Here is a 24336-nt window from a genome sequence, read left to right on the forward strand (position 1 = left end):
ATCCATCAGACAGTCACTCAACAAGCACCAGTTCAGGGGGTGCTGCTGAAGGATTTGAGGCCAGGGTACCACATAGCGTCATGCAATTAAAAAGATCTTTCTGGCAGCTGATGTGAAAACTGGACCAGTGGGCTCACTGACTTCCCCACGCAAGTCACCCTACTCTGGGAGTGACAGAGCAGCTGTGTAGAAATGAGGTCAGAGCTGTGTGGCTTTGGCCTCAGTTCCAGTCCTGGCTCCGTCACTCAATAGCTGTGTGACCCTGGACACACGGCTCTAGGTCTGAACCCCTCGGTTCTGTGAAAAGGCAGCAGATAACGCTTCCCCAGGATATCCCTGGTGGCTCAGACAGTAAAGAATCCGCCTGCAGTGCGGGAGTTGGAAGAGACACAGGTTTGATCCCTGGGTCGGGAAGATCCCCTGCAGAAGGGAATGGCAACCCGCTCCAGTACTCTTGCCTGGAGGATCCCAGGGACAGAGGGGCCTGGTGGGCTACAGTCCCCAGGGTCACGAAGAGTCAGACAGGAGTGAGTGGCTAATGGCACTCCCCGTAACCACGTGTGTAGGATGCTTGGCCTCTTGATGGCTGACAGTCCGCTGGAGGCTGGAGAATGTTCAGTCTTCTTTCCCAGACCTCCCCTAGCACCGGGCGCGTGGCTTGTGGCAAGAGCGGGCCAGCCGCTGCCTCTCGCTTCAGCTGGCTGTGGTCTCTCTGCCCGCAGTGGGACTCCATCAGTGAGGTGGACGAGTCCTTCCGGCCCATCCACACCTACCAGGTCTGCAACGTCATGAGCCCCAACCAGAACAACTGGCTGCGGACCAGCTGGGTGCCCCGTGACGGCGCCCGGCGCGTCTACGCCGAGATCAAGTTCACCCTGCGGGACTGCAACAGCATGCCCGGCGTGCCGGGCACCTGCAAGGAGACCTTCAACCTCTACTACCTGGAGTCGGACCGCGACCTGGGCGCCAGCACGCAGGAGAGCCAGTTCCTCAAAATCGACACCATCGCGGCCGACGAGAGCTTCACGGGGGCCGACCTGGGCGTGCGGCGCCTCAGGCTCAACACGGAGGTGCGCGGCGTGGGGCCCCTCAGCAAGCGCGGCTTCTACCTGGCCTTCCAGGACATCGGCGCCTGCCTGGCCATCCTGTCCCTCCGCGTCTACTACAAGAAGTGCCCCACCATGGTGCGCAACCTGGCCGCCTTCTCGGAGGCGGTGACGGGGGCCGACTCTTCCTCGCTGGTGGAGGTGCGGGGCCAGTGCGTGCGGCACTCCGAGGAGCGGGACACACCCAAGATGTACTGCAGCGCGGAGGGCGAGTGGCTGGTGCCCATTGGCAAATGCGTGTGCAGCGCGGGCTACGAGGAGCGGCGGGACGCCTGCGTGGGTGAGCACGCCTCTGCACGGGTGGGCTGACGGCTGGGCTCAGTACCGGCAGGGCTGACAGGGCTGGGGCGGGGGGGGTGGTTGGCAGGCAGGGTTGGCACAGTCAGCAGGTGTCTGGGTGGTGCTCACAGCACCTGGGAGGATGCATGAAGCCCTAGTGTTCCTGTGTCTCCAGGCCACCTGTGTGTGTCTTGCTGGGAGGGAAAAACACCACAGCCAGATAGACCCTCCATGGGTGTTGTGGAGAGCTCCATCTCTGGGCACGTGTGTGATTGGGGTATACTAACTAGGTACATACCTGTGTTAGGGGACAGCGATGGAACCTACCACAGCCGGCACTATTCTAAGCGCTTTTCACATATGAATGCATTTACTCCCCAAAGCTATCCAGTGAAATAGGAGCTTTTATTATCCTGGGTTTAGAGATAAGGATGCTGCAGCCCAGAGAGGCAAAGTAACTTCCCCAAGGTCACACAGCTGGGAAGTCACAGAGCTGTGATTTGAATTCAGAAGTCTGGCTCTAGAGTCCAGACTCAGAACCACTGAACCGCTACCCTATTGAGGAGGGGGTGTCGATTGGAATCTGGGCTCTGGGTGAATGCACATGTGGCGTATAGGGGCATTGTGAAGATAGGCGGGCAGGGACAGCCAGGGTGTTTCTGGGTTGCATTGGGTGTGTGCCTGCGAGCAGGCAGAACTTAGCTAGAGATGTGGGGGAGGGGACAGCTGAGAGCACCTGGGTCTTGAAATAGCACCTGTTCCCACAGGCATTCTGCTGGGGTTCCCATGTCACAGACCAGGAGCAGGGCCCAGAGTCCAGCTGTGTGCATGTGTGTGTGTGTGTGTGTGTGTGTGGTCAGCAGACACGCATCTTGGATCGGTGCAGCCAGGCACCCCGACAGCCCAGGCACACAGGAAGAGCTGGCGAGCTCACACAGCTGGTGCCCCAGCTATTAATGGTCTTGGCCTGGCTGCCCTCTGCTGTCCCTTGATCTCCCCAGGGGCTGGACACATGGCAGGCCAGCCATTCAGCCCAGCCTGGTGAAGCCTGCTGTGGGGACCACTGGGTCTCCTGGGGAGGAGATGTTCCTAGGCAGGGATCAGAGAGACCAGGGCCTGTCCCCCAGATGGCCTCAGGGAAGACTGGGATGGGGCCCTGAAAGACACTCAGAATATCCTCAAACCCCTTAACTGCTCCTACACAGGCCCCGGGGCCACACTTAGAGGGACCCTTGGGCCTCTCAGCACCATGCCTCTGTCCTAGCCAGCAGGAAGGCCCCTGGGTGCTCACAGGAGCAGCACACAGGCTGGCCATTTCAGGCGATGCTCAAGGTGGCTTCAGAGACCACCCCAGTCCACTTTAGGAGTTGTCTTGCCCCAGGAACTCCGGGACCAGATTCTTCCGTCCAGCCACCAGGCCTTTTCTGGCCCTTCTCTGGGGCTGTTTGATTTTCTTGTACATGTGTGCTAAATCACTTCCATTGTGTCCAACTCTTTGTGACCCTTATAGACTCTAGCCTGCCAGGCTCCTCTGTCCATGGGGTTCTCCAGGCAAAAACACTGGAGTGGGTTGCCATTTCCTTCTCCAACGCATAAAAGTGAAAAGTGAAAGTGAAGTCACTCAGTCGTGTCCGACTCCTAGCGACCCCATGGACTCCAGCCTACCAGGCTCCTCCATCCGTGGGATTTTCCAGGCAAGAGTACTGGAGTGGGGTGCCATTGCCTTCTCCCCCTTATTCTGATGGGGATAATAAAATCTCTTAGAGACAAGTTTTCAAGTGTTTGCCATGCGCCAGGCACTTTAACGAGCACTCCATACAGATCATGTCAGTACCTCATCCATGCAAAGGGGATAGGGGCACAGCACCTCCCTGTCTCCAGGGAGTTCACAGCTTCTCATCTTTACAATAGTCCTCAAAGCTAGGTATTGTATCCCCATCTCACAGATGGGGAAAACTGAGTCCCCTCAACTTAAGTAGCAGAGTAGGGATGTGATCCCATGTTTCCTCACTCCAGAGCCCTGAACAGCTTCCTCTGTCCACAAAGCCCTCTGCAAAGCCTTGCTTCCCACCTCCCTGGCGTAACATTAAAACAGTAACCAGGACTGTATAAGCTGTAATAGTCGGGTGGGCCAGCCTGTGGATACCTGCTCAAGTTCAGCTGTCTCCAGCCCTGGGTTGAGCCAAGGAGAACATCAGGCCACTTGTTTGTCCAGCGTGCATCCTTGCCCTTCGAGGGAGACTGGTCCTCCTGACTTTGGGGTGGGGGCCTCACTCAGAGGTACTGCTCCTTTTTGGGTGGAGATGGAAAGTGAAGCCCACAGAGGGAATGCATCTTGCCCAAGGACCCACAGCATGTCAAGGGCAGGAGTCCTGGTGAAAACCCCAAGGCTTGAGCAGCTGGACGTCCTCAGAGCTGGGAGAAGTCAAGGCCACTCCCATTTCCTGACACTTCTGGCACGTTAATAAAAAATAATAAAGTAATGCCAAAGCAGGGTTAGGGAATTGCAGCCTGTTTTGATTTTTACATTTAAATCACAATACAACATAATTATGCCAGTTGCAAGATAATTACAGGTTTTATAAAAAAATATTAATTCATCGTGCACTGCAGGCAATGGGGTTTGGGGACAGGATGCCAGTTTTAAATCATGCAGGGAAAGACGTTTCTCAACCCTGTCGGTGGGCGTGTGCAGTGTCTGCTGACCTCTTTTGAAGAAGCAGCACAGGTGCAAAACTGAGGTGCTTGCCTAATGGGAGCCCGGGGCCAGCGGCCCTGTGGGGGCCCAGGGACCCCCACCCACTCCTTGGTGGGCAGCCCGCGAACTGAGGGGGCTAGGGGCCTAAAGGAGCTGGGCACAGACTGGGCGTGCCTTTGCTGATCTACTTGAGATGACCTCAAAGCTGCAGCCCTGTACCCAGCCTGAGCGGGACCTCCGGAGACCCATGGGGCCCTGCCCTTCTCCTTTGGGCAGTTCTCTCTGAGCAAACAGGGCTGGGTGAGGGGGTCCCAGCCTCCCCTGCCTGGGTGCCCCTCCACCTTCTTTCTAGCGACAGGAGAAGGGACCCGGCGCTTGAGGGCTGCAGCAGCGGCCAGGCCTATGGCGACAGCCGTCAGGCTCCCGTCTCGGTGGTCTCACCCTCGTGGCTCCCCTCAGAGTGGTCCAGCAGCCATCAGTTTTACAGAGATGACAGTAAAGCCCAGGAGAGGCGACCAGCCCAATCAAGTGGCTTTTTAGAAGCCTTCCTGAGACCGCGTTTGGGCCTCGGGGACCCACGGAAGCACGTCAGAGCCGGGCGGAGCTAGTGCAGTTTACCTGTGGGGAAAAGGGCCCAGAGAGGCCAAGTGACCGTCCTGAGAGCGCACTGCTAGCAGTAGTTGATTGAATCCCAAATCTCCCAAGCGCCTGACCAGAAAACTCCCCACGCCACCCAATTCCTGACCCACTGACCTTCCCCCCGCCACCCACGTGGCTGTGCCCCCTAACCCCAAATCCAGAGTAGAAGGGCCTCTCAGAACACCGCACAACACAGCAGCCGCCCAGAGTCCCAAGTCCCTAGCACTGTCCTTTCTGCCACCTGGATGCAGAGTATAAGCCACCCTCTGCGGCCCTAATCATCTTTCTATAAATATCAGAGCATCTCATTTCGAAGGGGCAGCATGAACAACGAGCTCCTTTGCCTTCCTGACTGTGTTTAAAATCTGATTTAGAATTAATTTCCTTTGGTCGGCCACCGGCAGACACCTTATTTGTCAAATCTCAAGCTCTTCGCGGGGGAGAGGAGAGAGGTGGCCGGGGCCCCCGGCAGCTGCCGGCCTGACAGGCGGCCTGGGCAAGGTGCCCTCGGCAGGGGCGGGAGCCCCTCCTGGCCCGCAGCCGACACCGGGCACCGCAGACGCCGGAAGCGCCCTGGGTCGGCAGGCCCCAGCCCAGAGCCGCTCCATCTGTCTCGGCCATTAATTCCCGGCTCTGCCTCCAGGTCTCCGGGCTCCCCGAGGCCTGGTGATTAGTATTCTTATTAAAGATTATTTTATTTTCATTGAGCGGATTAATCTAGCCTTGACACTTTATAGCCATATGGGTATTAGCCGAGCGTGAGAGAACCACCCCCCGGTGGACTGGCGGGATGGCGGAGCTGCCTCTAAGCCGAGGCCGGGTGTTGAGAGGCTGGCGGGGGAAAGGCCCCGGCTCCTCTGGAGGCTCCCCCTCAACCTGGGTTTGCATCCTGGCTCAGCTGGCAGCCTGGGGCGAGGCCCTCAAGCTCCCCCGAGCTTCTGTTTCCCCTCTGCCAAACAGATGTATTCACACCCACTAAGTAGAGTGGTCGTAACAAGTGCTGGGCACTGTGCTGGTGTGAATTCACGTGTGTTCACCCCTGCCATTCTCACAACAGCCCTCGGAGGTGGCAGCTATTCTTATCCCCATTTTCCAGATGGAGACACTGAGGCCCAGCAACTTGCCCAGGGTCACTTAGCCTCGGGGAGGGAGGGGACTGGATGAGCAAAGGAGCCCAGCAGGCAGCCTGCTCCCAAGTTTCTGCTCTTGACGGAGGACCCGCTGAACTCTGAATGGTCCGGGACTCCAAACACGAAGGCTGTCCTGGGGCGCTTCCTCAGTGCCACGTGTGACACAGAGATGTCACGTCATACATGGACTGGTCTGCCCCTCACTGCTCAGAAAGCTCCCTGAAAGCAGCGTTAGCTCTTGTTTGTCTCCAATCCATCGCAGAAGCTCGGGAAATGTGGGTGAAGGAGCAGACGAGAGACAGAATAAGCAAGCGGTTCCCACGACATTAATCGATGTGGATCCGATGATTCCAGTGTGATAGAACGTCATTTAGCTCACCAACAGATTGGATAAATATTTGCTGGCGAAGTGTAAAGCCTGTTTCCTGTGCCTGCTTCCTGGGCTCAGAAGGACGCTCTTGGGCTGTGCCCCAGAACTGGGCCTCCTGGGGGGCTCCCGGAAAGAGGAAGCAAGGTCACATGATGTCAGCTAGGAGCCCCCCCACAACTCCAAGCACCTGGCCCCAGTCAGGGGCCTCCCCAGGGGCCAGGGAAGGGGTCTCAAAACTGAACCACGTTCGCTCCGACTCCCCAGCCTTCTGGCTTCACAGTCTCTTGAGTCTGGAAAGCAACTTAAGGATGTCATCATGTCCCCTGATTGCAAGTTTCCTCCCAAGTTTGTAGAATTTTACAAATTAACTGGAGTTTAGCTATTATAATCGAGATACAATCAAATCAAATGAAGCTTCTCTCAAGCTCCGAGTTTTCCCAAACAGGACTAGGCAGAGACAGAGCCCAGTATTTCCTGGTGGTCCCTGTCTCAAAGCATTCAGTTCCACAGGTGGAGCTGGGAGCTGCCTGACGGGGTGGCATTTGGTCCTCTTGAACTCCTGGGGTCTGTCTCTGCTCAGAGCAGATAATGGAAGGATTAGCTCACTTTGAAAACTCCCACCAGTGCTGACAGCTCTATGCTGGGCCAGACCCTAGGAACTCTGAGATGAATAAGGCCCTACTCAGAGAGATCATCTGCCCTCAAGGAGAGAGAGTCAGATACACAGATGAAAAAAACACAGCCGTAGTGTTGCAGGTGGTGAGACTAAGCAGGGATGCAAAGAGAGAGAGGGGGTGGTCGCGTCTGTGTGTGTATGTGTGTGTGTGTGTATGTGGAGGTGTCCAGAAAGTCTGCATCAAACGCACAGTGAAAAGGAATTTGAAAGAATTTTACAGGGAGATGAAGGAGAATGGGTACAGTACGTGCAAAGGCCCTGACGCATGGAGTACGGAGATTGGCCGGTCCTCCAGTTCGACCTGAGAAAGGGGGGCATGAGAGGTGGCACTGATGGGGGCTTCCAGGGGCCTTTGAATGCCAGGCTTCATTGTCAAGGCCACGGGGAGCCTGCGAGGGTTTGGATCAGCAGTGTCACTCGAGAACCCCCCAACACGCTCATTTGCCCTCCCTGTACAGCTGACTTGTTCTCGGGGTGGGTCGCTCCACCCACCATTTACCATCTGCCACATCCTCAGCTTTTATTTTCTTCTGGAAATGATCACAGCTGCTTTTACTGAGTCTTCCCACCCCCCCACCCCCCGCCCTGAAAAAGGCCAGCTTCTTGAGGGCAGAGACCATGAGGACCTTGTTCAAGACTGTGTCTCTGGCACCCAGCTCAGAGCCTGGTGTAGACTAGGTGCTCCTGGAAATGGGCAGAAGGAATGGGGTGGGCTGGGGCTGGGGCAGCAGGGCTGGGGGCTGCTTGGCCATCAGAGCAGAGACGCGTGGCAGGTGAGGCAGAGGGTGGAGAGAGGGTCAGATGTGAGACGCGTCAGTCCCAGCCACGGCGATGGTGACTCGGGTTCTGGGAGGGTCAGGAGCCCGCAATTCCCGGACAGTCGGCATCGCTCAGGGCACTTGTAAGACACAGCTTCCCAGGCCACACCCCTCACTCTCCTAACTCGGTGACTGTGATGGGGCCAGGGTCCGCGTTTTCGTAGGGATGCCTCCATGTCTGTCCACATCTGGGGGCCTCTGGTCTCATCACTCATCTTTCTGGCCAGGTCTCTTGCCCACCCCCATTCCCTGGCTGGCTTTCTTGTCCCCTCCCCCACCACGCAGGACCAATTCCTGGGGTTTTTTGGCCCCCTTGGATTCTTCCCTGATGGCTCAGACGGTAAAGCGTCTGCCCGCAATGCGGCAGACCCAGGTTCAGTCCCTGGGTCGGGAAGGTCTCCTGGAGAAGGAAATGGCAACCCACTCCAGGATTCTTGCCTGGAAAATCCCATGGACGGAGGAGCCTGGTAGGCTGCAGTCCATGAGGTTGCAAAGGATCAGACACGACTGAGTGACTTCAACTTTCTTTCACTTCCTTTGGATTCTTAGCCATGACCCCTGCCCCTGAGGCTAGCGGTGCCCTGTGAGGGACAAAGCCTGGGAGCCTGGGCGGGAGGGGTTGTTGGAGATGAGGGGCACTCAGAGAGGTTTCTTCCTGAGCCAACTGTGGGCTGGTTCTCAGGTGTCAGGGTCCCAGCCTCCGCTCTGCCCCTGCCTTGCCGTGCAGCCCTGTGTAAGTCACCGGCCGCCTCTGAGCCTCAGTCCCTGCACGCACAGAGGAGAATAGGAAAGGGGTGATGCTGGAGGTCTGGACGGCTGTCCCCTGGGGAGCCCCGGGCCTGAGAGCCCCTCCCTGAGGCCCGTCAGTGGGGCCTGGCTGGCTTACCCGAGGCCACCTTCTCCTCCACAGCCTGTGAGCTGGGCTTCTACAAGTCGGCCCCCGGGGACCAGCTCTGCGCCCGCTGCCCTCCCCACAGCCACTCTGCGGCCCCTGCCGCCCAGGCCTGCCGCTGTGACCTCAGCTACTACCGGGCAGCACTGGACCCGCCGTCCGCCGCCTGCACCCGTGAGTACCGCCCTGTGGCCCCAGAGACCAGGACCCCGTGTCCCCAGGGAGCCAGGTCTCTGCCGGTGAGACAGGGACAGGTGACTGTCTTGGGCCAGGGATCAGTCTGGGCCTGGGGTTGACTCCGACCCTTCCACCATGCCCTTGACCTCTCTGGGCCCCCAGCTTCTTCTCATTGGTCACCTGCCATCTCTCCAGGGAAATCTTGCCTTTCCTCCCTCAGTCTGTCCTCTCTGCTCTGAAGGGCAGAACAAGAGCTGGACCCCTCCCTTTCCAGCACTGGGTGACCATGGCACCTTCTGACCCAGTGGTCATCCCAGTGGCCCGGGGGCCGGGGTGGGCGAGCGGTGTGGAGGGGGTTGCCCCGAGGCAAGGCGATATCAGAAGATGCCCCCATCAGTGACGACCTTGATGCATTGGTAGGAGCTCCTGAGTGCTAGGAGCTGCTATTGTGTGGGGGGACAGAAGATGCCTGCGTAGAGCATGAGCTGATCAAGTGCCTGTGCCCCCGGGTGTACAGTGCACACACGTGTGTGCATCTGGGTGCCTGCAGTGGCCTCCTGAGTCCCTGTGGAGCTCTGTGAGCTCGGCGTGTGCACACCTGGCCAGCCAGGGAGACGTGTGCCTGGAGAGCGTGTGCGCACGCCCGTACCTGGGGCACTCTGAGAGACCTGGACCCCGGGCCCGCAGGGCTGCGTGGCTGTCAGTGTTTCTGCCGATGCAGGTCCTCACTGGCCTCCTGGCCTCCTCTGCCCTCACCCGGAGGGGCCTGTCACCCCCAGCCCAGCTGGGAGGAGCTGCAGCCAGTTCAGCCCCACCCGCTCTTCGCCTGCCCTGGGCTCTTGGGATGGCGTGAGGGGGGCCTGACGCGGCGCTGAGGAGCTTTGCCCTAGAATTTACCCCCCAACATGATCTCTGTGTTCCCTGCCCCCGCCTCCAACCCCACTCAGCCCCAGGCCCCCTGCAGAGGCCGGTGAGGGCCCAGGTGTGCTCAGATATCATGTACACACTCATATGCCATACACTCACACCACAAACACACACACATACACACCAGGTGTACTCATATACCATACACTCACACACCACACCACACACACACACGCACACACACACACACACAGAGGTGTACTCATATACCGTACCCACACGCACTCATATACCACACCCCCACACACCACACCACACACACGCACACACACACACACCCACACACCACACCACACACACGCACACACACACACACCCTCCCTTCACTCTTCCTCCCCAGACTTCCTGTCCCTTTGCCCCTGGGGCACCTGCAGGCACAGAGGGGAAGGCGAAGGACACAGTGACCGCTCTGGGCTCCTCAGGCCGAGTGAGCCCAGCTCTCGCTCGTGGACACTTGCTTTCAGCTAGCTGGCCTCCGATTTCTCCCCACATCCACGATGCAGTGTCCTCCACTTCTAGGAACGTTACGCTTGTGAAAAGCTTGACTTCTGCCTTCCATACCCTGCAGATTCGAAGGTTTCTCTGTGATTCTGAGATTCTGTTTTCTTAAAATCTAAAATTCCCTGTTTGGGATTCTGAGAGTTGAAATTCTGAGCCTCGGGGGTCTCCATTAACCCCCCCTTCACCTCTGTTCAAACCCCCACCCCTGGGACCCTACCCCAGCCCCCAACCCCTAGCCCCATCCCTTTCCTCTATGTCCTTGTGCTGACCAAGGTGGGGGGCCCACCCTGGGATGGTGGGGAGGGAGGGGTCTCTTGGGACACAGGCTCCACTCTCCTCCACCACAGCGTTCCGTGTCCTTTACATGGAGTCCAGCCGGGGGTTAAGGAGTGGAGTGTGGGTTGCAAGTGCCTGGAGCATCTCACCCAGGGTGACTGCTGTGTGCAGCATCTCCCCAACTCTGGAGGAAAAGTTTGTGAAGCAGGCTTTCTATGAAGCAGACCCCGGCATCCCTGTGGTCTTGCATGGGGAGGGTGGCTTCCATGCCCAGACCCTGACACTGCGCTCCTCACTCTGAGGGCAGAGACACCACCTGTGCCCTTGGGGAGCTTCCAGAGGATCCAGTAGGTGTGCCTTCATCCCAAGGGAGCCCCAGGGATCACGGGGAACCATAGCCCTTCCCGATCTGGTGAGGGAAACTAGACCAGCCCAGATGAACACCCACCAGGCCCACCTGTCTCTCTGTATGCCCCAGGGCCCCCCTCGGCGCCGGTGAATCTGATCTCCAGCGTGAACGGGACATCTGTGACCCTGGAGTGGGCCCCTCCCCTAGACCGGGGTGGCCGCAGCGACATCACCTACAATGCCGTGTGCCGCCGCTGCCCGTGGGCCCTGGGCCACTGCGAGACGTGTGGGAGCGGCACCCGCTTCGTGCCCCAGCAGACCAGCCTGGTGCAGGCCAGCCTCCTGGTGGCCAACCTGCTGGCTCACATGAACTACTCCTTCTGGATCGAGGCGGTCAACGGCGTGTCCGACCTGAGCCCCGAGCCCCGCCGGGCCGCCGTGGTCAACATCACCACGAACCAGGCAGGTAGGCGGAGGTGCCGGTCCCCAGCTCCCCAGCCCTCGCCCTCCACAGCCTCAGAGCTGCAGGTTGCATTTGGGCAAGTGCCCACCTGTCTAACTCTGTCCTCCTGACCAGGATGCCGAGCTACAGGCTTTACACGCCCTTAGAAAAACAGAACACGTGCTCTTTGCGATCCTGTGGGCTGTAGCCCGCCAGGCTTCTCTGTCCATGAACTTTTCCAGGCAAGAATACTGGAATGGGTTACCATGCCCTCCTCCAGGGGATCTTCCCAACCCGGGGATTGAACCCATGTCTCGTACGTCTCCTGAGTTGGCAGGCGGGTTCTTTGCCACTGGCACCACCTGGAAAGCCCTCCTATAAGTGGGAGTGATCCAGAAAGCCCTGAGGTAGACCAGCATGACCATCCAAGGCCTGGGTTCCAGAACTTTTCCCTCTGCCTCTGTTTCCTCCCTGATGCAGTAGGAATAATCATACCTGTGCGATTACTGTCATGAGGCTTAAGTGAAGGAAATAAAAATGCTGAGCCCAGCACCTGGCCTGTGGTACGTGCTCAATAAATGTCATTAAAAAAATCAAGTCACTCTGATTGTCATTTTCCAGAACAGCAGCCACTGCTGTCCCTGGGATGGTTTTGGCCACACCAGTTTGGACAACAGCCATTTAGCTCTCTGTTTCTAGCCAGTCGTTGGGCTGAATATAGCCCCTTTCTTTCCCCATCCTGGTGGGTCCTGCCTGTTAAGCAGCGGCCTGACCCGAGAGCCCTCTGCGGCAGCTCTCCCATTAACAGCCCCCTGGCACGTGCCCTGTGGCTCCTCACCACCCCCACTTTCGTGTCCTCTAACACCACGCAGGCCTGGCCCAACAACTCTGTTCCCATTGTGTTACTAAGGAGGACACTGAGGCCCAGAGCCACCCAGGGTCTTTGCATAAGAGTGGTTGAGTCAGGATTCGAACCCAGGTCTGTCTCGCTTCCAAGTGAAACAGGCTTCCCAGCCCAGAGCCCAGGGCACCCCCCTCCCAGAGGCCAAGGCTTCATCCTCCCAAGAGACCCTCATTCCTCTGGCATCTGTGGAGCACCCATCAGATGCCAGGCTGTCCGCTCGATGCTGATGACTCAGAAAGGATTAGGCCCTGCCCCTGCCCACGTGTCTCTGGGGAGGCCGAGGCAGGTGACCAGCTAGTCGGGGGTGAAGGAGAACCCAGAGTTACTCACACGGCTCAGGGGCTCCCTTGTTAAAAAGAACAGCCTCCCAAGAACCCACACGCCCTTCCAGCCACCAGACTACTTCTTTTCACGTGAAAGCTTCCTGAAAAGAACTGTCATGCTCACACACCTGTGTCCTCTCCTCTGCGGACACCTTTGGGCACCTCCAGTCAGACACCTTTGCCCGCCTGTCCCTAGAAATTCAGCTTGCAGTGGGTACTCACTCCCCTGCTCTTTTGCTTTCCATGCCCAGGCCCACCCGCCATTTTTCATCCACCTGTCTAGCCTGTCCTCCGTCTCTACCAGCCCCTCTTTTCTCAGTTCGGTTCAGTTCAGTCGCTCAGTTGTGTCCAGCTCTTTGTGACCCCATGGACTGCAGGACACCAGGCCTCCCTGTCCATCATCAACTCCCAGAGTTTACTTAAACTCATGTCCATCGAGTCGGTGATGCCACCCAACTATCTCATCCTCTGTCGTCCCCTTCTCTCTTGCCTTCAATCTTTCCCAGCATCAGAGTCTTTTCAAATGAGTCAGTTCTCCCCATCAGGTGGCCAAAGTATTGGAGTTTCGGCTTCGGCATCAGTCCTTCAAATGAATATTTAGGACTGATTTCCTTTAGGATGGACTGGTTGGATCTCCTTGCAGTCCAAGGGACTCTCAAGAGCCTCCTCCAACACCACAGTTCAAAAGCATTGCTTCTTCAGCGCTCAGCTTTCTTCATAGTCCAACTCTTACATCCATACTTGGCTACTGGAAAAATGATAGCTTTGTCTAGACCTTTGTTGGCAAAGTAATGTCTCTGCTTTTTAATATGCTGTCTAAGTTGGTCATAGCTTTTCTTTGGAGGAGCAAGCGTCTTTTAATTTCATGGCCAATAACTCTTCTCTAACAACTTCCAAAAGCTGGACGACCCCCAGCTGGTCCAGGACCCTCCTCTCTTTCCTACTCACCCAGCCCCATTTCTCCTGAGTGAGGACTTCTTATCAAGGGTCCTCCAGCCTTTGGAGGGTGAGCAGCAGGGAAACAGGAAGGCTGTGGCCAGAGGGGGCAAGAGGGGACGAGGTTACATCTCCGAGAGCAGTCCCCTCCATTTGGCTGTGGCCGGGTAGACATCTGACATTCTCATCAGGCTCACGTCAGAGGCCTTTGCCCAGAATGCAGGAGGTGGGGAGGAAATGGGAGGATGAGGGAATGAGCCAGGGGGTAAAAGGGTGATCTAGTGTGGCAGCCAGGGTACTTGAGCTTACGTGGGCAGCGGGTCAGCTCATGTCCCTTCTCTAAGTAGCCAGCATCAACACACTCACGTCCTCCAAACCCAGGCAGTGAGGGTGCCTGTTCCTTTGACTCTTTCCCCGCCTTCTTTTCTTCCTCCTTCTCTGACCAGTCCTGAGGTCCTGCTGCACAACCCCTGAGGCCCTGGGCAGGGGCGGGCAACGTAGCAACACAGACGTCAGGGCGGATGAGAGGGGCTGCTCAGGAGGGCTGGCAGGGGTCCAGCAAACTTTCTTCTGGCTTGGCCAGGGAGGAGGCAGTGGAAGTTGGGGTGGTCAGGCCTCACGTGGGTCCAGCCCAGCCCGGCTTCCTAGATGAGAGCCAGGCTGCTCTGACCCCACGTAACTGACCAGGCTGCCCAGCGGTGATTTGCCAGGAGGAGCGGAGGGGACTGGTTTTCCTGGGGCAGCGGCAGGACCCTTGGCAGGGTGAGTGTGGTCCCAGCTAACATCCCAGGGCCGCGCCTGGGCAAGGGACACACAGAGGCCTCAACATCACCCATCTCTCCATCTGACCTAACCGAGTCCCCCCTGCCCCCAATCCTCTGCCCCCTAGCCCCGTCCCAGGTGGTGGTGATTCGCCAGGAGCGAGCAGGGCAGACCAGCGTCTCGCTGCTGTGGCAGGAGCCGGAACAGCCCAACGGCATCATCCTGGAGTACGAGATCAAGTACTACGAGAAGGTACCACCCATAGGGACGGGAGCAGGGAGGGCGGCAGGCGGCGGGGCACCTGAGGCTGACCGCCCCACTCCCGCGGCAGGACAAGGAGGTGCAGAGCTACTCCACCCTCAAGGCGCTCACCACCAGCGCCACCGTCTCGGGCCTCAAGCCGGGCACTCGCTACGTGTTCCAGGTCCGAGCCCGCACCTCGGCTGGCTGCGGCCGCTTCAGCCAGGCCATGGAGGTGGAGACCGGGAAACCCCGTGAGTGTAGGGGGGAGGCAAGGGCACCGCCAGGGTCACGGGGTCAGAGGAAAGGAGCTAGTAGGCGCTGGGGCAGTGTGGGAACCGATTGGCATGTTCATAGGTGAAAAAAGAACTGAGGCTCAGAGAAGGGAGGTTACACACCCCGGGTGAGAGAGCTCATAACAGCCCATCATCTGCGGGCTTTTCCCGAGCATCAGTGTGGCTGGCAGGATCCTGGTGCTCCTTGCCAACAGGATGACCCTCTAATCTGCCTGAGACCCTCTAGGGAGTTGGCGGTGTCCACCTCCCCATTTTGCAGGCGAGGGACATGAGCGTCAGAACAGTCAAACAGATTGCCCAAGGTGACCCAGCAGAGTTAAGACTTGAATCTGATCAGCACAGGCTCTGTGCTCCTTCCCCAGTATCGTTCCCCCTCCCACCCCGCGCCTCCAGAACAGCGGTTCCCACAGCATCGTCCAGGGCCGGCAGTAACGTCAGCCCCTGGGAAGTGTCAGAAATGTTCATTCTCAGGCCCCACCCCACATCTTTGGAATCAGAAACCCTGAGACTGGAGGCCCAGAAATTTCGGTTGGATCAAAACCCTTGGGGGTGATTCCAGCGCACATTCAAGCCTGGGAATCCCCTGCTCACCGCCCGGGCCCCCCCCCGCCCATCTCCGGCCAACTGGGGTCTTCTCCTGTACTCAGCACCCTCCAGGGGGCAGTGTTAGGACAACGGGTTTCCAAGGCTGAGTCGATCCCCTGCCTCTTGCCTGGCATGCCCTTGGAACTTGTGTGTCTCAAGCGCTCTTAGGTTTGACACCACATTGGCACCGTCCAAGTAGGAATCCTGCCTGACTCCATGCTGTGTGTCCTTGAGCAAGTTCCTTGAGTTCTCTGGGCCTCAGTTTTCTGGTCTGACAACTCACAGTAATGCTGGGATCTCCCTGGAGAAGCTGCAGGTTAACTGGCAAGAATGCACGGTATACCCAGCTTCGTCATTTACAGTAACAGGTAGGGCAGGTGGTTTTGGACTCGTCGGTGAGAAAGCTGAGGCTCAGAAGTCTAGTGACTCTGACCAGGCTGCACCGTCCCAGGAAGTGGTGGCACCAGGTTGGGAAGCAGGATATTGAAGCGGCAGGTTGTAGAGGGGAGGGTCGGGGCAGAGGCAGGTGCAACCTGTGCCCCGACTCTCAGAGCTGAGGAGGCTGCCACTGGGCCGCAGGAAGGCTGCCAGACCTCTGAGGCCAGGGCTAAGAGGTTAGGCAACGCCCCCACCCCGACCCTGGTTTCCCCCGCACAGGGCCCCGCTACGACACCCGGACCATCGTCTGGATCTGCTTGACCCTCATCACTGGCCTGGTTGTGCTTCTCCTCCTGCTCATTTGCAAGAAGAGGTGGGTGGTCCTGGGCACCCGGCCGCCCTGAGCCCCTCCCCCTGGAGCGCTGCATCCCCTGCCCGCCCCCAGCCCCCGCCAAGCCAGTGACGCTTTGTGCTTGGGGCGGGGCTCTCTTATGGACAGACCTGTTCTTTCCCTCCTTCCTGGCACACTTTTCCCTCTCACCTTCCACGCTCAGGCCCACCTCCTGTTTTCCATCCACCTGTCCAGCCTTGTCTCTGCATCTCCAGCTCTTTAACCAGCTTCCGAAAGCTGGAGGATCCCGGCCCATCCAGACCCTCCTCTCTCACCCGCTTACCCTGCGCCTTTCCTCAGTGACCTTATCAGGGTCCGTGGCTTTGAATTCCACCTTCACGCTGACATCCGCCCAAGTGTGGCATCCACACAGGCCTCTCCCCTGAGGCCCAGTTGCCCGTTCCCATCTCCACTCGAATGTGTTTCGGACACACAGCACCCCCAAACCAGCCCCTCCCCAAGCCCCGTCTCAGAATGTGGCACCACCGTTCGTGGTGTGACAAGCCCCGAACCTAGCCATTATCCTTGGTTCTCGTTCCCTCCTGCCATGTCCGCCCACCAGCCCGTCCCACTGGGTCTCCCTGCAGCGTGACCCCCTCCATCTCATTCAATCCTAACGACGCCCCAGGGGTGGATAGATTCCGACCTCATTCTGCAGGTGAGTAAGCTGGGGATCAGAGAGGTGACGCCACTTCAGCTAAATAGGTGTCAGAAGCAGGACAGAGCACAGATCTGTTAAAAAACTGAAGACCGGGCTCTTAGTCACTCTTCCGCTCGGTTCCAGAGGGAGGTGGGGTGGGCTTCGGATCCTGCTCAGTGAGAATTCGGAAGATCATCCATAGACAGAGAAACTGAGGCCCAGGGGAGGGAAGGGGCTTGCTGAGGTCACGTGGCAGAGTTGGCATCAGAAGCCTCATCTCCCAGACCCTCTGCTGGAAGGGCTTTTGGTGTAAAATTGAGCCAGGAATACTATAGATTTTGCTGTGAAGGCTGAGTGGACTCAACTGTGTAAACTATATGGTGCTTTTTTGCGAAGTATTTTTCAATATTTATTTATTTGGCTGCATCGGGTTTAGCTGAGGCATGCGGGATCTTGTGTCGCGGTGCACGGACTCTCTAGCTGTGGCACCCGGGCTTAGGTGCGCTGCAGCACGTGGGACTTTAGTTCCCTGATCCGGGATTGAACCCGCGTCCCCTGTGTTCCAAGGCCGACTCATAACTCCTGGACCACCAGCAAAGTCCCATGCCGTGCTTGTGAATGTCCAGGGTGTCCCGAGGGCAGTGGCTGGGGTGGCCGGAGCTGACTTGAAAGGGGATGGGGGAAAGATAGGGGGAATTCGCACGTGTCGCTGATGGGGGCTCAGGGCTGAAGCTGAGGACCGTCCCCCTCCACAGGCACTGTGGCTACAGCAAGGCCTTCCAGCACTCAGATGAGGAGAAGATGCATTATCAGAATGGGCAGGGTGAGTGCAGGAGCCCCGGGGTCCAGAGGGGAGGGGGGCGATCACAGCAGGGGCCAGTGCTGGGCTGGGGCTGGAAAAAAGGAGGGAAGGGAAAAAGTGCCTGCAGAAGAGACTAGAGCCCCGGAGAGAGAGACAGCAGGGTGTCACACAGCCCCCAGCCCCCAGCCCCCAGCCCCCAGGGGCATGGTGCGGTTCAACGTTGTTGGGTTTGCAGAGGATTCTATAGAGATCTTTCCAGGGAACTGCCCAGATTTCTGCACTCACACACATGTTCACACACAGGTTTTTTTTTTTTGGGGGGGGGCGGGGGTTGGTCATATACTCTTGGACAAGAACGCTTGCTACAGAGAACTTTTTCAGGACCCTGCAGAGACCTCAGAAAACAAGGCAAATATGAGGCTACCTACCTCAACACTCTACTTCTTTGTCCGTGGTAGAATCAGCCATGGTACTGATTCCCATGGAGACTGAATGTGGCCTCAGAATCCTTCTTAACCCAGTCTTTTAGAGAACCACTTTCCATCCACCTGAGTCGGTACTGTGGTGAAACCACTCTTGGTCACACTCCTACCCTAGGAATGAGAAAGATCTTCATAAGGACCTTGGGTTAGTTTGACCAATTGAAAAGGATCTTAAGGACCCTGGAAGTGAGCCCAGAAATATGTCGGACAAACTCAGAACTCACTAGAAATCCCCAGATCCCCTAGAGACCTCAGAGCCATTCCATAGAGACCCCGTTTTCACTTGGCAAGCACTTACTGGACGCCTGCTGTTTGCCCCCCACATCCTGAGACTCCTGAAGACGCTTCTCACCCCACCCTCAGACCTTCCCAGACTCAGGGAAGGGCTGGGAGGGAACGTCCTCAGGGACCCAGTGATGGTCCTTCTCTCCGGTCCCCTCAGCGCCTCCACCGGTCTTCCTGCCCCTGCACCACCCTCCGGGGAAGATCCCAGAGCCCAAGTTCTATACAGAACCCCACACCTACGAGGAGCCGGGATGGACGGGCCGTGCTTTCACACGAGAGATCGAGGCGTCTCGGATCCACATCGAGAAAATCATCGGCTCTGGTGAGCTGCAGGGCTTGTGCGTGTGGGGACGTCATGGAGGTGCCCGGGAGAAGGGCACGCCAGGCAGAGCGGGGCGCCAAGATGCCCAGCGTGGCCAGGCATATGGGTGTGCAAGATGGGGCAAGTGCAGAGTTCAGGTGGAGGAGGGGAAGGTCCCACCGTCTGCCCCCTGCCTGCCCTGCTTGGGTCCACAGGCGAGTCCGGGGAAGTCTGCTACGGGCGGCTGCGGATGCCGGGGCAGCGGGACGTGCCCGTGGCCATCAAGGCCCTCAAAGCCGGCTACACGGAGAGACAGCGCCGGGACTTTCTGAGTGAGGCGTCCATCATGGGTCAGTTTGACCACCCCAATATCATCCGCCTTGAAGGTGTCGTCACCCGTGGTAGGTGCCAGGTGAACAACAGCCTCAGCCTTCAGAGCCCCTCCTGCTGGGGTCAGGGCTCTGGGTCCATCTGCCTACCACCCTGCCCTGCCCCGTCCCCCTGGTTCAGGTCCCCGGATGACTTGGCAGGGAAGGGGACCCAGAGCCCAGGACCCTACTGGAAACCCTACGGTCCCTGGGCCCCGTGGTGCTGGCCCAGCTCCTGGCAGCTCATAGCTGGGTATGGGTGTGGCATGGTCATGGGGTCACGGCCCTGCAGCCCTGATCCCCCACCAAGAGCCACTTCCTCCCCGTTATGCCCCGCCCCCCAGGCCGTCTGGCAATGATCGTGACTGAGTACATGGAGAACGGGTCTCTGGATGCCTTCCTGAGGGTGCGTGCCCCACTCTGCTTTCCACATGGGCCGGGAGAGGGAAGTTCAGTCTGGGTGACGGGAGATCATGCGAGGCCTCCAAATACCCGCGGGGCCCCAGAGCTTAGACCTAACAGACCTGGGGAAGGGGGAGCCAGGCATGGAGAGGGTCAGTCCGTTCACGTGGTGGTCAGCCCCCATCACGTGAAAGTCCCTCTGCTGTGGGTCCTGCGGCCCCGTCCTGCACACAGGCTAAGAGTGGTGCCTCTGTGGGTTCCCAGGGCCCCACCCAGCTGGGAGGCATGGGGTGGGGCCCGGAAACCCCGATTCCCAGCCCTCACCGGGCCATGTGTCTGTCGGGTGGTCAGGGACAGGGCCATACCTCTCTGGGTCTCCCTCTCCCCTTGGGCAAAGTGGATGACCAGTCTTCACGCCCACCTTCCTACCTGCCTCTCAGGGTTGCTGTGAGGGTATACGAGACGTGAGAACAAACCCTCGACACTAGCATGCTTCCTAAGCAGGGAGGCCCTTTGTGAACTTCAAGGAGCCTTCCTGAAGCCCGCACCACATCCCTCTGCAGACGCACGACGGCCAGTTCACCATCGTGCAGCTGGTGGGCATGCTCCGAGGCGTGGGCGCCGGCATGCGCTACCTCTCAGACCTGGGCTATGTCCACCGCGACCTGGCCGCTCGCAACGTCCTGGTTGATGGCAACCTAGTCTGTAAGGTGTCTGACTTCGGGCTCTCCCGGGTGCTGGAGGACGACCCTGATGCCGCCTATACCACCACGGTGCGTAGCCATCGCCCCACGTGTTGTTAGGGAGGTTGGAAATTTCAGTGTTGCCTCCAGCCTGGGGCGAGTCCTGTCTCTTCTCTGCACCTCTGTTTGCCCCTCTGTCAAATGGGTGCAAGCTTTCCTACCTTTGTGCCGTTGGGGAGACACCAGGGCTGGTCCCCACGGCCCCTCATTCACTGGGAGATTTGGGGACAGTTGATTTCTCTCTGAGTCACACATTCACTCTGCATCTGTCCCTAAAGTTTGGCTAAAACCCCCAGTATTTTCACAATGTATTCTGTGGGGATTTGGGCTTCTTGAAAGGGGCCTTAAGTGCAGAGGTCTGCCTCAATCAGAGCCTGCCCTTAGGGTCTCACCCACTGAGGTTTCACTTAGAGAAAGGATTTTGTAAGGGGGTGACGGGAGCTGGAAACCTGCTAGACCACATTGTCTGAGCTTCATCACTTGTTCAGGCATCAGTTCAGTTCAGTTCAGTCGCTCAGTCGTGTCCGACTCTTTGTGACCCCATGGACTGCAGCACGCCAGGCCTCCCTGTCCATCACCAACTCCCAGAGTTTACTCAAAGTCGTGTCCATCGAGTCGGTGATGCCACCTAACCATCTCCTCCTCTGCCATCCCCTTCTCCTCCCGCCTTCAGTCTTTCCCAGCATCAGGGTCTTTTCCTGTGAGTCAGTTCTTTGCCTCAACCTGTTGACCGGCTCTTACTGACCGTCTCCTGGGTGCCGAGCCCACCACCCACTGTCTCTCGTTCAGTCTCCACTCCTGCTCCGTGTGCAGGTCCCCCCCGCATCAGAACAGGTGATCGTGGAAGGTCGTGGAGGCCGTGTCTCTCCAACCAGCCTGCAAGTTTCCCAGCCCGGACCCCTGCGCTCAGCTCCTGGTCAGGCTGGGGAGGTGTTCTCAACACGCGTGTGTCCGTCACAGGGAGGCAAGATCCCCATTCGCTGGACAGCCCCCGAGGCCATCGCCTTCCGGACCTTCTCCTCGGCCAGCGACGTGTGGAGTTTCGGGGTGGTCATGTGGGAGGTGCTGGCCTACGGGGAGCGGCCCTACTGGAACATGACCAACCGGGACGTGAGTGCCAGAGCCTGGCTGGGCAGTGGCGTTCCGGGGCCAGGGGCCGAGGGGGCCGCTCCAGCCCAGCACCATGTTCCCCGCAGGTCATCAGCTCGGTGGAGGAGGGCTACCGCCTGCCCGCACCCATGGGCTGCCCCCACGCGCTACACCAGCTCATGCTTGACTGCTGGCACAAAGACCGCGCCCAGCGGCCTCGCTTCTCACAGATCGTCAGCGTCCTGGATTCGCTCATCCACAGCCCTGAGAGTCTCAGGGCCACGGCCACCGTGCACAGGTGCCTGGCGCCCACCTCAGCCCCACCCAAGCCGGGCTGCCCTCCCCGCTTGCCCTGGACAAGGCCCCGGCTTCGTCCAGGCCTCGGGACAGCTCCGCCTGGACCCCTGGACCAGACCCAGCCTGGGCCTCTGACCCCTGTTCACCCCTCTCCTTCCAAGCCCGGGTAAACCCCTTAGCTGCTGCCGAACCTGACGGTGGTGGGTGCCAGTGTCTCCTGGCAGGCGCCTTACCCAGGGCCCCTGTGCCTCAGGTGTCCGCCCCCCGCCTTTGCCCGGAGCTGCTTTGACCTCCGAGGGGGCGGGGGTGGCAGCGGGGGCCTCACCGTGGGAGACTGGCTGGACTCTATCCGCATGGGCCGCTACCGGGACCACTTCGCTGCCGGGGGTTACTCCTCCCTGGGCATGGTGCTCCGTATGAATGCTCAGTGAGTGTGGTGGGCTCCCCAGGGGGTAGAGGGCAGGGGGCGGGGTCAGAGGCGGAGCCGCTGAGCATGGCAGCTCCTGGGATGGGTCCCAGCCTTCCAGGTCAGCACCGCCTTCCTTTCCAGGGACGTGCGTGCCCTGGGCATCACCCTCATGGGCCACCAGAAGAAGATCCTGGGCAGCATCCAGACCATGAGGGCCCAGCTGACCAGCACCCAGGGGCCCCGCCGGCACCTCTGACCTAAACTCAGCCAGCCCCGGGGCCCCTCCTGCCATCGGAAGACTCGCGAGGTGGGCGGTCCCAGCCCTCTGCCCTTCCGCCTCAGCTGCCTTCCGCTCAGGTGCCAAGGAGACCGAGGATCCCGCCGCAAGACCCCAACTTATCCGGGGTCAGGCCACCTGGGAAGGGACTTTGGCGCCCAGCAGAGGGCAGAGGGCCTTCTCTTTCCCAGAAGCTGGAGCGTCAAGGCCCCTGAGATGTCGCTCACCTGCCTCCGTGTGCGTGCGGGTGTGTGTGTGCGCGCGCTCACCTTCTCACGAGGTCATGGGAGCCCTGGTGAACGTGTGATCATGTGTGTGTGTGTGTGTGTGTGTGTGTGTGTGTGTTCATCTTTCAGGCCCCCATGGATGTGTGCGAGTTCCGGTGACCGTGCTTATTCATTAAGGCTGGGGGCGCGTGTGTGTGTGACTGGATGGTGTGTCACAAGCGTGAGAATGTGTGAGCTCGGAGCTCGGTGTGACACTGCCCCTCGAATGTGGGCCCGGATCCCAGCACCCACAGGGTCTGGGGGGAGGCTCAGCCCCTCCCGCACACCTGGAGGCTGGAGCCAGGGGCTACTTCCGAACCTCACCAGCATCAGGCCCACCCTAGTTCTCCGCCCAGGTGGGCCCACCCCCGGCTCTATCTCAGGTCTGAGCCCTCCCTCTAGCTGGTAGGGGCGGGGGTCACCTGCTTCCCCCACCTGGCTCCCATCACTGCTTCAACAGGAAAACAGGGTTCCCGGCCAGCCTCTCTGGCCCCTTTCTGTGCAGGCATCACCACAGCACACACGCGATGCCCTCAGCTGAACTTGGCTACCTGGCCACAGGCCAGGGGCCACCACCTTCCCCCTAGTCTTTGGTACCCCTCCACAGCCCAGGGCTTCTCACTTGGAAGGGCCTCGGCCAATGTCACTGCCCAGCCCTGGCCTGTCCCCCCCGGCGCCCCCCAACCCCATGCCTAGGATCAAGGACCATAAGATCCTAGTTTTTCAGCCCCAAGTCCACCCCTCCTTCACCTGCTGGGCAGACCAAGGGAGTGTGTGTGCTTTGTCCAAGGTCACACGGCAGCTTCAGAGTTTCAGAGCTGCACCTCCAAGGGAGGCTCTTTCCCCCAAATCTTCCCACACAGACGGATGTGGGTGGGAGGGACTTGGGAAGCCCCCCCCCCCCCCCTCCCCCACCCCCACCGACTCAGTTGACCTTCCTCCTTACAGCCCACCAGGGTATGTAAATATCTTTTTCTACCGTGTCAGAATATTTTTTTTCCTCACTCCTGACAATGCAAAAATGGTCTTCAAAGCACATAAAAAAAAAAAACACCCAGGGTGAGAAAGCCCCATCCCAGGGGAAGCTGACAGGGCCTATGGAACCCCACCAAGCAGGATACTCGGTGAGCCCTGCCAGCCTCCAGGGAGGGACGAGCCCAGCCCCACCCCACCCCCCACCCCCCACCCAGCCCTCCCGGTAGCCAGCACAGCTGTCCCGCGGAGACGCCAGCACTGAGTCCCCTCTCCCTCCTGCAATAATTTGGGGAGCCTCAGCCCCGCCCAGGTGCCGCAGCCAGCTCTCTACACCTCTATATATTATATTACTATATCACCGAGCTGTTCTTCCTTCCTATGGAAGTCGGAAACATGGTCAGGACACGATCTGGGGAGGACCCTGTCTTCCTCCCACCCCCATCCCACTCTTGCCCAGTTCCTGGATTCTGGATCCTCATGGCCGGGGGGCACACAGTGGGCCTGGCACCGGGAAAAGTGTGGCCCCTGCCTGTAGCGTGAGGCACTCCAGGGACCTGCCTCTCTGTGGGCTCCATCCTGAACCTTGTACTTGCCCACAAGGAGAATAAATTCTGCCTCATCTTTGCCTGTGTCTCCTGTTTCTTTCCATCCCTACAACTCTGACCTCCCCCCCCCGCCGGTCTTCTCATCTATCCTAGGAGGTAGGATTCATGTGCCCATTTTGTTATTAGAGGAGGCTGAGTTTTATAGAAGTCAAGTTGCCTAAAGTCAAGTTTATGGGAGTCTGAATCGAAACTCAGTTTGTCCAACTCTGAAGCGCATCCTCTGCTAGGAAACATCCCTAATTCTTTCTTCTATGAACTGCAGATGGCGCTTAACCCTGGAGCTTGATTGCCCTGACCTCAG

At 58.8% G+C, this 24336-nt stretch overlaps 1 protein-coding gene across 1 annotated transcript; it reads left to right on the plus strand.

Moving 5' to 3' along the window:
• Positions 1-762: 762 nt before the first annotated feature.
• On the plus strand, positions 763-24054 carry EPHA8 (EPH receptor A8). Its single transcript, XM_040229547.1, has 15 exons — positions 763-1386; positions 8627-8782; positions 10968-11303; positions 14332-14456; positions 14536-14698; positions 15983-16076; positions 17490-17557; positions 18461-18625; positions 18820-19005; positions 19317-19378; positions 19938-20147; positions 21078-21227; positions 21314-21504; positions 21757-21930; positions 22054-24054. Exons 1-15 carry the CDS (start codon positions 789-791, stop codon positions 22166-22168), a joined length of 2793 nt encoding a protein of 930 aa, XP_040085481.1. The 5' UTR covers positions 763-788; the 3' UTR covers positions 22169-24054.
• Positions 24055-24336: the final 282 nt, after the last annotated feature.

The sequence above is a fragment of the Oryx dammah genome, unplaced genomic scaffold (genome assembly GCF_014754425.2).
Source record: "Oryx dammah isolate SB20612 unplaced genomic scaffold, SCBI_Odam_1.1 HiC_scaffold_27, whole genome shotgun sequence".
Classification (NCBI taxonomy): domain Eukaryota; kingdom Metazoa; phylum Chordata; class Mammalia; order Artiodactyla; family Bovidae; genus Oryx; species Oryx dammah.

Bases quoted from the DNA above. Each gene is read 5' to 3' on its own strand.
- EPHA8 (XM_040229547.1), top strand. From the start codon at position 789: ATGAGCCCCAACCAGAACAACTGGCTGCGGACCAGCTGGGTGCCCCGT. The intron at 18,626-18,819 runs GTGAGCTGCAGG...TTGGGTCCACAG, and splicing joins CGAGAAAATCATCGGCTCTG to GCGAGTCCGGGGAAGTCTGC. The intron at 21,931-22,053 runs GTGAGTGTGGTG...CTTCCTTTCCAG, and splicing joins GTGCTCCGTATGAATGCTCA to GGACGTGCGTGCCCTGGGCA.